The sequence below is a fragment of the Microtus pennsylvanicus genome, chromosome 2, assembly GCF_037038515.1.
Source record: "Microtus pennsylvanicus isolate mMicPen1 chromosome 2, mMicPen1.hap1, whole genome shotgun sequence".
Lineage (NCBI taxonomy): Eukaryota > Metazoa > Chordata > Mammalia > Rodentia > Cricetidae > Microtus > Microtus pennsylvanicus.
In genome coordinates this window covers 13,720,705-13,739,366 of record NC_134580.1, presented here as the reverse complement: position 1 = coordinate 13,739,366, position 18,662 = coordinate 13,720,705, and the positions used below count along the sequence as shown (strand labels likewise).

General features: G+C 37.3%; 1 protein-coding gene across 1 annotated transcript in view; it reads left to right on the top strand.

Annotated features, from left to right (window-relative positions):
* Positions 1 to 18,662, top strand: part of Smc1b (structural maintenance of chromosomes 1B) — a 75,961-nt gene that overhangs the window by 30,989 nt on the left and 26,310 nt on the right. The window contains exons 12-17 of the mRNA XM_075963522.1: positions 2,053 to 2,199; positions 9,953 to 10,090; positions 10,530 to 10,646; positions 11,598 to 11,704; positions 16,445 to 16,586; positions 17,375 to 17,520. Of these exons, the coding sequence (XP_075819637.1) occupies positions 2,053 to 2,199; positions 9,953 to 10,090; positions 10,530 to 10,646; positions 11,598 to 11,704; positions 16,445 to 16,586; positions 17,375 to 17,520 (797 nt within the window). The remainder of the gene's footprint in view (positions 1 to 2,052; positions 2,200 to 9,952; positions 10,091 to 10,529; positions 10,647 to 11,597; positions 11,705 to 16,444; positions 16,587 to 17,374; positions 17,521 to 18,662) is intronic.

Here is an 18,662-nt window from a genome sequence, read left to right as displayed (position 1 = left end):
CTAGGTTAAAGCTATTTGTCCTTTCATTTAACACACATTTAGACTTCATTTCTTGTTAATAACATTCTTTATCTCATTATATTATGTCTATGGTATTTCAGAATTTTAATCTGGTTTATTTGTATCTCAACTATATTCCAGAATTGTAAACTTTTTTTCTTCTGCCTTTTAGGTTTGGTAAAACAATTTGTATAAATACCACATTTTCACAGAAATTCTTTCATCTGCAATTTGTGCTTTTGTTTTACATTTCAAGTGACATTGCAAAATAATCTAGTTTACTTAAAAAAGGGCAGCATGTATAAACTACTAACAATACCTACAAACAACAATGTAAAATCAACAGTTCTGCTAGGCATGGTGGTACATATCTGTAAGCCCAGAGGACTTGGAGGATGGAGGCAGGAGTGTCAGGAGTTCAGGGTCATCATTGGCTATCCACTGTGTTTCAGGCCAGTTTAAATTACTTAAGACTCTGTCTCAATAAATAAATAAATAAATAAAATAAGCAAAAAAGGCAAGCACAAAAGACACAGCTTCTCACAGGGCTGGAGAGATGGCTCAGCATTTAGAGCACTTGTTTTCCAGAAGTCCTGGGTTCAGTTTTCAGCACCAACATAGTGGCTCACAAACATCTACAACTCTTTTTATAGGTGATCTGATGCCATCTTCTAGCCTCCATAGGTACCAGGCATGCACATGGTACACATATGTGCATACATACAGGCAAAACATTCATACACAGAAATTTTTAAAAACTAAGGAAAAAGGATATCAATAGAATAACTATATAAGGCTGAGGGTAGAGTACTTGCCTAGTATACTTGACTAAGGCTTTAGGTTCTTTCTTACTTTTTCTCTGAGATATGTACACTAATGTGAAGTATGATCCCTGAAGACATTTGTACATGCGTATTTCCAGAAAAATATCTAAGAATTTATACACAAATTTTGATTACCTGTGGGGAAAGCAGCTGGGGGCTAGGGCCAGAAATGATTTTCATTCTAATGAAGTAGAAACATTTATAAGATGTTGAAAACTGATTAATTTATTCCATTAAAGTACTCACTTAAAACACTATAAACTCTGGGCAATTTTATACCTTGACTTTAAATTGCTTTCTATATTCATTTTGGAGAATGCAATTGTTTTAGAGTATCCTAAGGTTATTAAGGTAGTTTTCATAGTAGGCTATTTATATATATGGCAAAATAGTCAAAACAGGATTATGTAATACAAATTATTTAATGTTAAACATAATTTTTGCGTCTTAGTATTATGTATGTTTGGAACTAATATATAGCTTTTTATGTGTTACATATCCTGGTCTTTTATTTATTTATTTAATTTTTTTAAAAATAAAACAAACTATCTTTTTTCACATCGATCCCAGTTCCCACTCCCTTCCATGTCCCCTTTACATTCCCCTCCCCCATCTACTCCTCAAAGAGGTTAAGGCACATTGCTTTGGGGAAGGTCCAAGGCCCTCCCTACTATATCTAGGCTGAGCAAGGTATGACTCCAAAGAGAATGGGTTTATACAACTTTTTTTTTTTTTTTTTTGGTTTTTTTGAGACAGGGTTTCTCTGTGGTTTTGAGTCTATCCTGGAACTAGCTCTTGTAGACCAGGCTGGTCTCAAACTCACATATACAACTTATTTTAAACCTCTGTGGTTGCTTTTAATTTCTCTCCTAGCCTTAGTAAAAATGGGTTTATATTTGTAGTTGTATTCCTTCGTAAGTCAGTATTTTATTAGTAAAGTTTGAAAAGTGTTTTTCACATCTATAAAATCTCAACTTCAAAAATTGTCTTAAAATACATTTCTCGCCGGGCGGTGGTGGCGCACGCCTGTAATCCCAGCACTCGGGAGGCAGAGGCAGGCGGATCTCTGTGAGTTCGAGACCAGCCTGGTCTACAAGAGTTAGTTCCAGGACAGGCTCCAAAACCACAGAGAAACCTTGTCTCGAAAAAACCAAAAAAAAAAAAAAAAAAAAAAAAAAAAAAAAAAATAAAATACATTTCTCTAAGGTAAAATGTTTTTATGATACAGACAGTAGCACTTGATGGAACGCTATTTTTAAAATCTGGAGTGATCTCTGGAGGATCAAGTGACTTAAAACACAAGGCTTTATGCTGGGATGAGAAGGAGCTGCACAGCCTAAGAGACAAAAGAGGCCAACTAGTCCAAGAGTTAAAGGTAAATCCTTATCATACAAGTTACAACGTATTAAGGAAAGTAATTGTGCAAAACCAAGTCATTTTCCTTATTAAGTTCTGTGAGTTGCTTGTTTCCTGTGCCTTTTTATTTTTCTTTCCTGGTGTTTTGAGACGGGCTGACTATGGCTATTCTGGAACTCACTATATAGACCAACCTGACCTCAGATACCTGCTTCTGTCTCCCAAGTGCTAGGATTATAAAAGTGTGCTACTACATCTGGCTCCCTGCACACATTTTTGTATTATTTATTGTTAACTATTGTAAGTTATTTGTGTAATAACTAAATTAGTACTTACTCATATATGTTGTACATTTCTTTGCATTTTTTAAAAGATTTATTTTGGCCAGGCATAGTGACACACACTCTTAATCTCAGCAAGCTGGAGGCATAGGCAGGTAGATCTGTATGAGGTTGAAGTCAGCCTGATCTACAATAGTGAGTTCTAGGACAGCCAGACCTACATATTGAGACTTATGTCAAAAAGAAAAATCCTCCAGGAACTGTGTTTGCAAATATGAGTCATCATGTGGGTGCTGAGGTCCTCTGCAATAGCAGCCAGTACTCTTAACCTATGAGCTATTTCTTCAACTCTAAGTGTATTATTTCTAATAATTTCTAAATAAAATTTTAGTATAGAATCTTCATCAATATAGTAAGAGAATATATATGAGTAGATAAAATTTGTTCCCAAAACACATGGATATTTTGCTGTCACACTTTGCTGATTGGTTTTATGTCAAACCAACATAATCTAGAGTTGTTTTAGAAGAGGAAACCTCTATTGAGAAAATACTCCTACCATTGGCCTGTGATGTATTTTCTTAACTGATGTTTGATACAGGAGAACCCAGTTTATTGTGAGCAGTGCCACCCCTGAGCTGGTGGTATTAGGTGCTATACAAAATCAGACTTAGGTAGCCATGAGGAGCAAACCAGTAAGCAGAGTTCTTCCATGGCCTCTGTGTCAGTTCCTGCATCTAGGTTGCTGCCTTCCTTGAGTTCCTGCCTTACTTACCTCAATGATGGGCTGTTAACCTAGAAGTATAAAATGAAATAAACCCTTTATTCTTTTTTTTACAGCTACAAAGCCAGCTTTAATTTTTAATTGAACTGGGACTACAAAATCCATTTGCATTAGGTGTATATAGGGAAAAGAACAAACAAACATTTTGGAAGATTTATGAAATTTTATCCTTTTGCAGATTTGACATACCAATAGTCCAATTTACTCTTATTCTTGGAACATTTTTTTTCTGTATGATGAGTCCTTTTTCTTCAAATGCATTATTTGCCCAGTGATCTTCAGATTCCTGAGTTTGATGCCTTCATTTTCCTGGAAAAATGAAAATAAAACCCTGGCCTAACCCTAAATCTGGGGAGGTTCCCTTGTGGCAAGTTATATTTGAATAAATAAAAAGCATTTGCTAGCTTTATAAGTTAGTTTAGACCAAATAATTACACTGTTTGTTGAACTATCACCTCTTCTAATGAAGATGTCTCTCTTGTTCAAATCTAGTCTTTATAATATGTAGAACAACAAGGTACCATCAGGAAATGCCATGGGAAGCTTCTTGCAAGCCCCCATGTCAAATTTGGCTCAGTCATTCCCTGTCACCTCTGACTGAACTCCTCCCCAGAGCAATTAAAGGACCTAAAGTTTATTTTAAAAAATTATACTTCTCTGAATGATAGAACAACTTTAGAACATAAAACAAAAATTTCAGGAGAAACCATAAACCCTTTATTCTTCAAGTTGTTTTTGGTCATAGTGGTTTTAGGGCACATAATGTAATATGGATAATGTAATCCAGCATATGAATCATAAAAGTATGCTTATGTATAGAAAAGATATTTTATAAATTCAGCAGCTAGGCCTAATTAAAATGCCAAGTAAAAGAGTAGTTGGTTCAGGACTGAAGAGATGTATGATGGCTATTCTTAGTTGTCAGCTATTTTTGTTTGTCAGCTTGACTACTTCTGAAATTAAAACTCCCAAATAGAGAAGCACACCTGGGAGGGAGTTTTACTTATTTTGAAGTGGAAAGATCTACTCCTAATCCATATCTTTGATGTAGGAACACCCACCTCTAATCTGGGCCACACCTGGTGAAAGCCTATCAGTGTATGGGAGCTTCAGTCTTTTCCAGCTTGCTCTCACCTTGCTAACAAGTCCATTCTTTCACCTGCATTGAACCTACTTCTTTGGAATTCTGGCAGATACCGAAGATCAGCTGAGACATCTAGCCTTGTGGACTGAAGACCTACTAGATTCTTGGACTTTCTGTTCATAGGCAGCCATTGTTAGATTAGTTGGACCACAATCTATAAGTCATTCTAATAAATCCCATTGATGGGTGAATAGATAGATAGATAGATAGATAGATAGATAGATAGATAGATAGATAGGAAGGAGGTAGGTAGATATTCATTCTATAAGTTTCATTTAACTCTGGAGAACCCTGACTAATACATATTTTGGTACCAGAAAGTGGTTCTAGAGTAACAGAAGTATAAGGATGAATATTTTTAGTATCTGTAATAGGCTTCCCTATTTGCCAGCACTTATAATTACCAAAGCCTCTCCAATTACTGAAGCCTCTCTTAGAAGCATGGAGAATACTGAAAGCCCATAGTATGAACTATTTTTCAAACTTGAGACAAATGCATTTAATTATCCTGGTTCATCAATTGTGAGTGGTGGCAGACTTTGTGACTATATATAAAACTTTGACAATTTGTGGAAAAATAGGAAAATGATGATACTAGTCACTTGCTCCTAATATCTCCACATAAATTGACAAAGAAAAAGAATAAGACTCATCATACAATTAACCAACTTACACATCTCAGAATATGATGAAAGGCAGCAATGAACTTAGTGATAAAATTTACCAGCTCCAGACATGCATTAACAATCTAAATTCTTAAATGTGTCCTGGAAGAGAATCTTCTCTCCAGTAGCCACAGCTCATGTTGCAGAAAATAAAAATAAAGCTGAACTACAGCAAAAATTCAAGTCTCAGTCAGAGGGTGTCAACAGTTTAAGTATGGGCATTAATTGGTAAAGAATGGGATCCTATAACTTGAAATGGGGATGTGTAGGAGAACCCTATTGAAGCTGAGAACTTTGAACCTTCAGATTCTAAAGGATTTATCTAAGGAAGTAGTTTCTCCACTCTTCACAGAGAATATGCTGCCATCCCTTGAAATGTTGCCTTTTCTGTCTTCGACTGACAATACTGATATCCTTTGAAACCCACCAATAGTTGACTCTAGACCTACAACCAGACTTAAGGCAAAGCAGGCTCCTAGAGGGGAGATATGAAGAGGTGCACTATATTAATAAAGAACTTAGTGAGTTTGCTAATTCATTCAAACAGAAGTCTGAGGAAATATGTGTGGGAATGTATTTAAGGGTGAGGGATAATGGTCAAAGAAACATAAAACTGGATCAGGTGATATGGGCCCCCTGAGTAGAGATTCTGGGTTTAATATGGAAGATTGGACAGTTAAAATAAAAGTGGGGGAGGTGTCCAGAGTCTGTTTGAAAGGTTGGCTGAAGCAGTTTTCAAAAGATGGCCTACTGAAGAGGAGTTAGAGATGCCTGATATCCTTTGGCCTAGTGTTATTGAAGGGATTTTAAAGACTCGGGTAAAATTGCAATGCAAAGAGTGAGTACACTTTGTAAAACCTAATCCTCTGCCATGGGAAATCCTAGAAGTCATGCTCTTCACTAATTCTCTAAGATTTAAAATTGTGAGAGGGGCAGTAGCACATTTGAAGAGCTTTTCCATCAACCTTTACCTTGTGCCAGGCCTTAGGACTAGAGACGCTGGTGCTCTGTTGTATGAATTAAGTGCTATGGGCCCTGAAGTAGCAGGACCAGGTGGCAACACTGAATCACCAAAGTCAAGTGATTGCAGTTATCGTAATGGGCAGCACAAAGGAATGTGTCCATAATGGCCTGACCTGTAATGGTTAGCATAGGCAAATTGAATATTATAGTGACTTGATTTGTATGGCCCTTTGGTACTGGCTAATCAGTTATGGTGTTTCTTGGTATGAAATAGATAACAAGTGTATTGTATTTTTGTTCAATCTCTAGAAGTGTAAAACTTCTCAAACAAATGAAAAAAAGTTTACATTGGATTATGACAAAAGGGAATCTTGACTCATGAACTAATTTCCAGACTTGAGCCAGCTTACAGACCTAGTCTCCTTGGATGAAGGGATGGCCAGGTTCCCCTGAAGAAGGATCTTGATGAAATACCTAGAAGTTTTACTGTTAACCTTCTCCCAGACCTTCCCCAGAGGGACCTACTGCCTTTTACAAGGTTAACTGTGCACTGGGGGGAAGGAAGTGACAAGAGTTTGGGGGTCTGTTGAATACTGGTTTTGGACTGACACTGATTCTGGGATATCTCAAGAAACATTGTAGGGGGCTGGAGAGATGGCTCAGTGGTTAAGAGCATTGCCTGCTCTTCCAAAGGTCATGAGTTCAATTCCCAGCAACCACGTGGTGGCTCACAACCATCTGTAAAGAGGTCTGGTGCCCTCTTCTGGCCCGCAGACATATACACAGACAGAATATTGTATACATAATAAATAAATAAATATTTAAAAAAAAAAAAAAAAAAAAAGAAACATTGTAGCCTTCCAGCTAAAGTAGGGACTTATGGGGATCAGGTGATCAATGGAGTTTTGCTTGAAGTCCAACTCATTAGGTTCAGTGGATCCCCAAACTCATCATGTGGCTTCTTCCCCACTCCCAGGATGTATAATTGGGGGTAGATATACTTAGAAGTTGGCGGAAGCATCACACTGGTTCTCTGACATGTAGAATGAGGGCCGTTTTGGTTGGAAAGGCTATATGGAAGCCTTTAGAGTTGCCTCTGCCAAGGAAGATAGTGAATCAAAAACAGCATCACATCCCCATAAACTGCAGAAATTAGTGTTGTCATCAAGGACTTGAAAGATACAGGGCAATAATTCCCATCACATCTCCCTTTAACTCTGTCTGACTAATATGGAGTGTTAGATGGATTGTGGAAAATGACAGTTGACTATCAAAAACTCAATCACTCACTCCAATTTCAGCTGCTGTACCGGATGTGTCCTTACTTGAACAGATTAACACATCTCTTGGTACATGGTCTGTAGCTTGTAGTGATACCAAAGAAAATGACCCCCATAGGGAATAGCTCTATTATGAGTTATGACCTTGTTGGAGAAGGTATGGCCTTGTTGGAGGAAACATGTCACTGTATACCTGGTGTGGCACAGTTTGCTTCCTGTTGCCTTTGGATCAAGATGTAGAACTCTCAGCTCCCTTCCAGCACCATGTCTGCCTGCACACTGCTATGTCCCACCATGATGGTAATAGGATAAACCTCTGAAACTATAAGCCACCCCAATTAAATTTTTTCCTTTATAAGAGTTGCTGTGGTTGGGGCTGGAGAGATGGCTCAGTGGTTAAGAGCACTGGCTGCTCTTCCAGAGGTTCTGAGTTCAATTCCCAGCAACCACATGGTGGCTCACAACCATCTGCATTGAGATATGGGTGCCCTCTTCTGGCACGCAGGTGAACATGGAGGCAGAATGTTGTATGCATAATAAATAAATCTAAAAAAAAAAGAGTTGCTGTGGTCATGGTGTCTCTTCATAGCAAGAGAAACCCTAAAACACAGCTATTGAACTAGAAAGTGTTTGGGGTTTTTTTTTGTACTTCTCTATAATATAAAGATATGTAAGAAGGAAGGTTCACTCTTTGCTAGTTTGCTCTCATTGGCAAGTCCATTCCTTTACTGGCATTAAACCCTACTTCTTCAGGATTCCAGTGTATACTGAATATCAGCTGAGACATCCCGCCTCGTGGACTGTACAACTACTGGATTCTTGGACCATTCATGGATAGCCATTGTTGGATTATTTGGACCACAGCCTATAAATCATTCTAATAAAATCTCTTTCTCTAGATAGATTTATTTTATAAGTTTTATTACTGTAGAGAACCCTGACTAATACACAGTGGCTCAACAGTTAAAAGATCTTACTGCTATGAAAAAAAATAATGACATCTTGAATTTTGCAGGAAAATGGATGGAGCTAGAAAACATCATTTTGAGTGAGGTAACCCAAACCCAGAGAGACAATTATCACATGTACTCACTCATAAGTGGTTTTTAAACATAAAGCAAAGAAAACCAGCCTACAAAACACAATCCCAGAGAACCTAGACAACAATGAGGACTCTAAGAGAGACACACATAGATCTTCTCTATATGGGAAGAAGAAAAAGACAAGATCTCCTGAGTAAATTGAGAGCATGGGGACCTTGGGAGAGGGTTGAGGGGAGGGGAGAGGCATGGAGGGGAGCAAAGAAAACCGTAGAGCTCAGTAAAAATCAAAAAAAATTTCAAAAAAAAAAAGATCTTGCTGCTATAAGCAGAAGACCTGAGTTTGTTTCCCAGAACCCATGTTGGGCAGCTTACAGCCACTTGTAACTCTAGCTCCAGCGGATATGATGCCCCCTTCCAGCCTCCACAGGCACTACACACACATGGAATGTACACACACACAATTATTAGTGACTGAAAGACAACGCCTATATGACCAAGAAATAAGAAGACATGCTCTCGATGGTATACAAATTGAGGTTGCTTTATTCTTGTAATAAGTCTTGAAAATTTCAATACATGGTTCTAGTGTGGTGTAAGGAAAAGAATATTCATCCACTGCTTACAGACGTTAAATAAGAAGAACAATACCGCTGGGCAGTGGTGGCACACGCCTTTAATCCAGCACTTGGGAGGCAGAGGCAGGCAGATCTCTGTGAGTTCAAGGCCAACCTGGTCTATAAGAGCTAGTTCCAGCCGGGCGGTGGTGGCGCACGCCTTTAATCCCAGCACTCGGGAGGCAGAGGCAGGCGGATCTCTGTGAGTTCGAGACCAGCCTGGTCTACAGAGCTAGTTCCAGGACAGGCTCCAAAGCCACAGAGAAACCCTGTCTCGAAAAACCAAAAAAAAAAAAAAAAAAAAAAAAAAAAAGAGCTAGTTCCAGGACAGGCTCCAAATGCTACAGAGAAACTGTGTCTCGAAAAACCAAAAAAAAAGGAAAAAAAACAAAAGAACAACAATACCTTTGACAAATCTCACTATAGTGAATGCCTTGCATTAAATAAAACACCAATACTTGGGATATAAACACGGGTGTGTTGTTTAACATTGTTTTTTACTTTTTTAAAATATTATTTATTTATTATGTATACAAGGGCACCAGACCTCATTACAGATGATTGTGAGCCACCATGTGGTTGCTGGGAATTGAACTCAGAACTTTTGGAAGAGCAGGCAATGCTCTTAACCACTGAACCATCTTCCAGCCCCTGTTTTTCACTTTTCGTGTCTGTATTTTTTGTTGGAAAGTTTGGTAGTTTTTTGTGAACGTTGTATGCTATCTTATTCCAGATGACAAATGTACTTATGCACCAAATCTTTTTATTTTATTTTTATTATATGTAATGTGTGTATATATATGTGCCACAATTAATAAAAACTCAGAAACGGGATCCGACAAGTAAAACAGCCAGCCACTGGCTCTTACCTACATTCCACACACATTATCTCTTTTCAGAAGTTGAATGGTTGTGTGTAAAATCAGTGAATATTATGAAAGCACTGAATAGTAAAAGTGCTTTTACACTGTAAAATGTTCTCACATTTCTCTGTTTAGGAATTAATGAAGACGCTCCGCAAGGAAACAGATCTGAAACAAATACAGACTTTAGTACAAGGAACTAATACACGACTCAAATATTCACAAAATGAACTAGAGATGCTTAAAAAGAAGCACCTTGCTGCATTTTGCCGGGTAATGTAGACTTTTCTAAAGATTGGTGGAAATTTGTATCACAGCATAGAATTTAAGAATGGTATTTATGATACCACTGGTGGTACACGCCTTTAATCCTTGCACTTGGCAGGCAGAAGCAGGTGGATCTCTTGAGTTTGAGGCCCTCCTGGTCTAAAAAAGGAGTTCCAGGACAGCCAGGGCTATTCAGAGAAACCCTGTCTCAAAAAAAAAATGATATTTACATAACATTATGTAATTGTAGGTACTTTTTGCCATGTTTAAGGTTTTGTTACAGTCCTTGATGATTTCTGTAGTATTTAATCATGTTGTCTGGCTGTGCCAGGGTCCATTGTAGCTAACAATTCTTCATTTGTTCATTGTAAAAGACATCTATCATGTTTTTAGCTTTACTGTATAAAATAGTCATGTTCTTAAGCAAATTTTTTTTTATTATTAGGAACAATCTCAGCTACAAAGTGAACTGCTGAATATTGAGTCTCAGTGTGCTATGCTGAATGAAGGAATCAACAATCAACAACAAAAAATTGAAGAATTTCAAGATAGAATAGATAAGGTGATAAATATTGTACTTGTTTTTAAATGGCATATAGAATATAGTTCTAGATCAGAGCTAGGGCTTCTTGACTGTGTATACATAACCGTGGAATCAAGATTAGCTCAGAAAATCATCCTTTGGATGTTGTTATTCACTCATGCCCAGAATAGAGCATAATATCAGAATAGGATCTACCAGTACAGAGGATTATGGACCTCTGAAGTTTCCCATGGTTTCAGTTATGCACTGGCATTAATGTTACTTACTACCGTCCAAGTTTTATCATATTTGTTTAACTGAAATCCACAAGTTTGGGTTATTTTGGTCTTAGGGGTTTTTTTTGTTTGTTGGTTTTCGAGACAGGGTTTCTCTGTAGCTTTGGAGCCTGTCCTGGAACTAGCTCTTGTAGACCAGGCTGGCCTTGAACTCACAGGCCTGCCTCCACCTGTGAGTTCTGGGATTAAAGGCATGCGCCACCACCACCCGACTGAAATCCACAAGTTTTTAACATGACTTATTGAAATGCTGTTGTATTTGAGGCTAGATATTATTGTTGGATTGAGATTGTACCAGATTTTTGGAATTTATTAGTGACTCTGTACTCTAATTTTGAATTGTTTTTACTATCCAAGATGTTTCATCTTACTCATAAAGAATATATTCTTTCTTCATGTAGAACATTATATTTTAGCAGGGCTAAAGTAAATAGAATCTCCACAGGTTTATATCAGACAGTGTATAATACCATTTTGTAAATCCAGTTCAGAGCTTTTTCATGTAGATTTCTGAATAAAAGCTGTGAAAACATACGAGCGTAGTTTATGGAGATAAGGAAGAGAATGTACTGGGCTGAGTGCACTGATTAGCTTTTTGACTAATTCAGGAAAAACTAAGAGTAAAAAATTGTAGCATTGTTTATGTATTTTTAAAAATGGTTATTAAATCAATTGTTTTAAAATAATTTGAAAGGTAGAAGATGAAATATTCCAAGACTTCTGTGAAGAAATTGGTGTGGAAAATATTCGTGAATTTGAGAACAAACATGTTAAACAGCAGCAAGAAAATGATCAAAAAAGGTATTTTTGCTTAAAAAATATTGGTAAGCAGTATTGTATACATGTCAAAAATAACTATTCCCTTGCCGGGCAGTGGTAGCGCACGCCTTTAATCCCAGAGGCAGAGGCAGGCGGATCTCTGTGAGAAACCCTGTCTCAAAAAAAAAAAAACTATTCCCTAATTTAAAGGAATTATGCTTGAGGTAGACTTTATTTCAGTTCATCAAAAAATAGCTAGTAATGTTGGGCTTAAAAATAGCTCAGTAATTGGTCACACTTGTTTTGTATATACAAGGCTCTGCCTGGGTTTCATATTCAGTACTACAGAGGATGGAGAAGCTAGTAAAACTTCAGTTTCTTACAAAGAAACTTAGCAGAAACTGTAGCAAAAAGGAAAACATACTCGTTCTTTTTATAAAGAAGTTAGCTTGCCAGACAGTGGTGGTGCACACCTTTAATCCCAGCACTTGGGAGGCTGAGATAGGCAGATCTCTAAATTTAAGGCCAGCCTGGTCTACAGAGCAAGTTCCAGGACAGGCTTCAGAGATACACAGAGAAACCCTGTCTCGAAATCACAACAACAACAAAAGTTGATTTCTTCCTAAATTAATCTATACCACCTATATGGAATTTTTTTTGATAGACTGATTCTAAAGTTCACATAGGAAGTAAAGAAAAATATGAGGGAAACTAGTGAATAGTGGGACAAGAACTTTTATATTGTACTTTATTTCATTTTAGAGATTCAAGTTTATATGTGAATGTCTGTATATATGCTATGTGCACATGTGTAACAACTTTCTGTAGAGGACAAGAGAGAGTCAGAACCCCTGGAACTGAAGTTAAAGCAGTTAGAAGTCACCCAGTGTGGGTGCTGGGAACCTAAGTCTTCTTTCTTTTTAAAAGGCAGTAAGAGTTTTTAACCACTTTTAACCACCTATCTCTCTTGCCTCAGTTCCCAAATTTTAAAACATAATATAAATCATGAGCTATTAGCTCATAAGTAGAGTCCAGAAATATACTCATATCTACAAGGAGGGATTTGATATTTAATGTCAGTAGACAAAAGTTGTACTTTTTAGTAAATCATGTTGTCAGGCTGTGATGGTGCTTACCTTTAATCCCAGCACTTGAGAGGCAGAGGCAGGCTGATATTTGTGAGGTTTGAAGCCAGCCTGGTCTACATAGAGAGCTCCAGGACAGCCAGAGCTCCATGATGGAGACCCTATCTCTCCACCCACCCTCCCCCATTTGAAACATTTGAAAAGAGAAATGTTATTCAAATCAAAATTATCAACATTTGTCTCAAAGTCTTTCTGTTAATCTCTATAATGCTTTCATATCCCATTCATTTATTCATTCATTCAGTTTGTATTTATTGTGTGCTTTTCATGTGCCAGGTGCCCTAGGGGCTGAGAGTACAACAATGGAGAAGAGTCGTGATCCTTTTTTCTGTTCTAGGTCCTTTATATTTCTCCATAGATTTTATTTTTTTTCTTTTTTAAATATTTTATTTACTTATTATGTATACAATATTCTGTCAGCATGTATGCCTGCAGGCCAGAAGAGGGCACCAGAATCATCACAGATGGTTGTGAGCCACCACGTGGTTGCTGGGAATTGAACTCAGGACCTTTGGAAGAGCAGGCAATGCTCTTAACCACTGAGCCGTATCTCTAGCCCCTTCTCCATAGATTTTTAGAATAAATTTTTCAATTGCTATTGTGCCTTAAGAGTTTCTATTGCTGTGAAGAGACACTCATGACCACAGCAACTCTTCTAAAGGAAAACATTTAAGGGAGCTGGATTACAGTTTCAGAGGTTCAGTTCATTATCATCATGGCAGGACATAGCAACCTGCAGGCACATATGGTGCAGTAGACATGGTGCTGGAGAAGGAGCTGAGAGTTCTACATCTTGATCCACAAGCAACAGGTATCTATGAGTCACGCTAGGGTAGCTTGAGCAAAGGAGACCTCAAAACCCACCTTCTCATAATGACGCACTTCTTCCAAGAAGGCCACACCTCCTAAGTGTGCCACTCCCTATTATGGAGGCCTTTTTTTTTTTTTTACAAATTACCACATATTCTTTTTTTAAAAAAAAGATTTATTCATTTATTATGTATACAGTGTTCTGTCTGCATGTACATCTGCAGGCCAGAAGAGGGCACCAGATCTCATTACAAATGATTCGTGAGCCACCATGTGGTTGCTGGAAATTGAATTTATGACCTCTGGTAGAGCAGCCAATGCTCTTAACCACTGAGCCATCCCTCCAGCCCTCACCACATATTTTTTTTTTTTTTTGGTTTTTCGAGACAGGGTTTCTCTGTGGCTTTGGAGCCTGTCCTGGAACTAGCTCTTGTAGACCAGGCTGGTCTCGAACTCACAGAGATCCGCCTGCCTCTGCCTCCCGAGTGCTGGGATTAAAGGCGTGCGCCACCATCGCCCGGCTTCACCACATATTCGTAAAAAGAACTTGTGAGTTTCTATTTGGATCATACTGATTTAGAGATCAACTTGGGAAGAATTAACAACTAACCACAAACATGGTGTCTATTTTAGGTCATTTTTAATTTCACTCATTAATGAACTGTAGTTTTTAGTATATAAGTTCAGTCTTGTGTGTATTTCATTATTTGTGTTTCTCAGCATATAATATATCTGTGCTTTTGCAAATTAAGTTGTTTTTAAATTTTAGTTTAAAATTGTATGTTGGTAGCATATTGAATAAAATTACGGCTCTATGAGTAAAGCACTTGTGAAACCTTGAGACCTGAAAGCCCCAGAATTCTTGGAAAGGTTCAAGGAGAGAATAGTTCCACAAAGTTGTTCATTGACCACACTTGCACTGTGGTATATGTGCCTCCACCCCCATATCACACACATAAATTATAAATTATAAAACTTTTTAATAAAATAAAATTAGTATTCCTTAAACTTGTATCCTAAAACTTGGCTAAATCATTAGATCTCTTAGCCCTTAGACAGATTCCTTAGAGTTTCTACATGGAGAATTATATTCTCAGTAAATAAAAAGTTTTGTTTCTTACTGGTTAGTATTCTTTTCTTACTTCTTTTTCTTTCCTCTTACACTAACTTCATAATATTGAATAAACATGGTTAGAACAGACATACTAATTCTTAAGGAAAAAGTTTTCAGACTTCTACAGTAATGTATAATTTATATAAACTTTAAGATACTTTTGTCAAGTTGAGGAATTCTTCATGGAAATTCTCACCGTATATGAAATTTTAAAAGTGTTGAATTTTTATTTATTTATTTTTTTTTTAGTTTTTTCGAGACAGGGTTTCTCTGTGGCTTTGGAGCCTGTCCTGGAACTAGCTCTGTAGATCAGGCTGGTCTCGAACTCACAGAGATCCGCCTGCCTCTGCCTCCCGAGTGCTGGGATTAAAGGCGTGCGCCACCACCGCCCGGCTAAAAGTGTTGAATTTTTAAATATTTTCTCTGGTAACTATTTAGATCCTTATACAATTAGCATTTAAAAGATATGTTAAGTTTCAGTAATAAATTACATTGATTTTCAAATGGTCAACAATCTTGCATACATAAAAAGTGCCCAATTTAGTCACCATGTACTAACTATCCTTTCCCAAGTTTGAAGTTTATGTATGAATAGCTATTCACAAAGACTGATCTGATAATAAATGTATAGATTATAGCTTAAAGAAAAAGTGGGTAGATAATGTATATATTATAAAAGGTTTAAGAAACTGTCAACTATCTCTGGGCAGTGGTGATGCACACCTTTATTTGCGGCATTTATTTATTGGGAGGCAGAGGCAGGTGGATCTGTATGAGTTAAAGGTCAGCCTGGTCTACAGAGTGAGTTCCAGGACAGCCAGGGATACACAGAGAAACCCTGTCTCAATAAAAGAAAGAAAGAGAGAGAGAGAGAGAGAGAGAGAGAGAGAGAGAGAGAGAGAGAGAGAGAGAGGAAGGGACACGTGAAAAAGAGAGAAACTGGGGCCAGGCGGTTGTGGCGCACGCCTTTAATCCCAGCACTCGGGAGGCAGAGACAGGCAGATCTCTGTGAGTTCGAGACCAGCCTGGTCTACAAGAGCTAGTTCCAGGACAGGCTCCAAAGTTACAGAGAAACCCTGTCTCAAAAAGAAGAAAAGAAAAGGAAGAAAGAGAGAGAGAGAGAACTGCCAATATATCCTGATGCAAACAACTAGGATTTTAATATAGTATCAGAAAATTTGGCAATGATAGTAATTATGTTAAGGATATTTTTACATTTTTAGGGTATAGTAGTTTATGGTTATGAATTAACAGTCACTTTAATAGAACATTACTGATAAAGTTACCTAGAATCTGGTATTTGCTTCAGATAATCCAGTAGCTATGAATGGTGTTGTAGGTGAAACGAGTCAACATGAATTGATGATTATTAGATTGGGTAAGTTGCATGTGGTTCATAATAGCGTTCATTTTATTTTTATTTTTGAAATTATACAAAAAAAATTAATAAGGGATAGAGAAATGTCTCAGTGTTTAAGAGCACTTACTGCTCTTGGAGAGGATCTACATTTGGTTCCTAGAACTCACATCAGGCAGCTCACAATCACCTGTAACTCCAGTTTCAAAGATCCGATGCCCTTTAGCGTCAGTGGATATCTGTACAAATGTGGTACACATAAACCTACATATATACATAATTTTTTAATCTGGAAAAAATTAAAAGAATCAACATACTTTTCTGACCACTTATAATGCTTGATTTTATTATACTAGATTAGAGTTTGAAAAACAAAAAACTCGTCTTAGTATTCAGCTTGAATATAGTCGAAATCAGCTTAAGAAGAAACTGAATAAGATCAACACATTAAAAATGACTATCCAGAAAGGCAGAGAAGACATTGATAACCTAAAGAAGGTAATTTACTATAGGTGGCTGAAGTACCATTTTGTTGAAGTTATGGCTTCTTTCACTGAGTAGCAAGTTTTTGAGCGACTAATGGTGCATGGTTGGGATGGGGGCAACATATTTCAGAAATATTAAAGTAAAATGAACAGAACTGATGAGTTATTGGATGTTAAGTGGGAAGAGAAAGAGGGTGCCAGAGATGACTCAAGCATGTAGATGGAAGGAGAATTCAAGACTGGAACTACAAACTTCAGAATTACTGGTTGAGTTCTGGTTTGTTCATTTTCAGAAGCAGTTTCACTATATAGCCATGCTGGTCTCAAGCTCAGAATTCTGTCCTAGCCTCCTGAGAGCTAGATTATAGATATGTTCTATATATCTCAGACAAGGGCTGAAATTAAGGAAGGTGGAGAACATGGTACAATTGAGAAACAGTGGAAAGACAGAAGAGAAGGCAGTGAAGAAGTCCAGCACTGTGGGAAGGAAGAAGTGATGAAAACTGTTAAGACAGGCTAGTGTTTTATAGTCTCATGAGCACTTCCACTGGACAAATGGAACACAAGTTGGGTGGCAGCAGATTGAAGAGTAGATTCAAAATGAAAGACAGAGGCAGGAAATTATTACTAGCTTCCAAAACCTGTAAGATCAAAGAGGGTCACAATCTGTGACAGTTGAGCAGCCACAGGGTAAGGGGATTTCTCTTAGGATCAGTAAGCATTCTTACAGATAATAGCAGAACCTTTTTTTTGTATTAATATAAAATGTTTTATACAGACACACGAATTCTCTCTTTTCAGACTGAAGAAGAATATCTGAAAAGCGTGGATGAACTCATGATAAAGCAAGAACAAGTTAAGGAAGTACTTGCCTCTCAGAGTTCTAACATTGAGAAAATTCATATTCAAATTGAAGAGGAACGCAAGAAGTTTTTGGCTGTTGATAGGTAATTAATACTTCAGTTTGAAAAACCTGGCTAATATTTTAAACTTATACTTCCAATTTGATATTTCTTATCTAAACTCGTTTGAATGTTTACCCTTTATTGCTCTTGGTCCCACATAACATCTTCCAAATGTTCTAAACAGGGAAAAACCAGGACAGTTTACAGTGAATTCTTTTTGGCAGCTGAAAACATGAACCCACATGTAGTCCTTTACCCTGAGTCTCTTTTGATACTGGTATTTTCCCGTTCCAGGGATTCCCTCTTGTCTATGTCTGCACTTAAAACAGTATCTGGTATCTGACAAGTGTATTGTCATCATGATGAGGACTGTCAGTCAGTGCCTTGAATCAGCTGATTTGTGTCAAAGTGATATCTGCTTTCCTGTGATTAACAGGACCATGAGCTCTTTTCTTTGCTCAACCCTTGGCCTCTCATATTTTTTTTTACTATCTAGAGACCTTCAATTCTCTGAGATTCAGCCTTTTGAATTTAATTTAAACAGAATCGTTTGTTTCTCTTTACATTTTTGAAAACCACCTATCTTTCTCCACCTCCTCTTGTATGCTGATTTCTTCCTTCGTTTTTCTTTTTCTCTTTTTGTCCTTTTTCTGTTTCTGTTTAAAGGTCCTTGTTAACTTAGTGTTAACCTTCATGCCCCACTTTAGGTTAAGATGTTCTGTGAATGATGGAAACAGTTTGTCAAGGATGCAGTAACTGATCTGGTGGTGTCTGTCTGCTAAGAGAACATTCTCTTAGGCTAAGATTTTAAAATATACAGTCTAACTAAAGAGGAAATGCAGGTTGAAATTGCACAGATTTAAAAATAAAGTATTTGGGGCTGGATATGGTGACACTCACCTGTAATCCCAGCATTTGAAAATTAGAAGCAGAAGAATACAAAGTTTGAGGACAACTGTAGTTAAATAGCAAAACCTTGTTTCAAAGAAATCATTAAAATAACTGAAGGAAAGCAGGGTCTTTGCTAGCTCTGATTAAAGAAATGTCTATGGAAAAGTTCTCTTAGATCGAATGCATACATTGATAGTCTTTTTCAGAACTGATAATGCATAAATCAGGGACTGACATTTAGAGCTCTTATAGGAAAGTAATGTTTTCATGTAAGTTTATAATGTAACATGTTA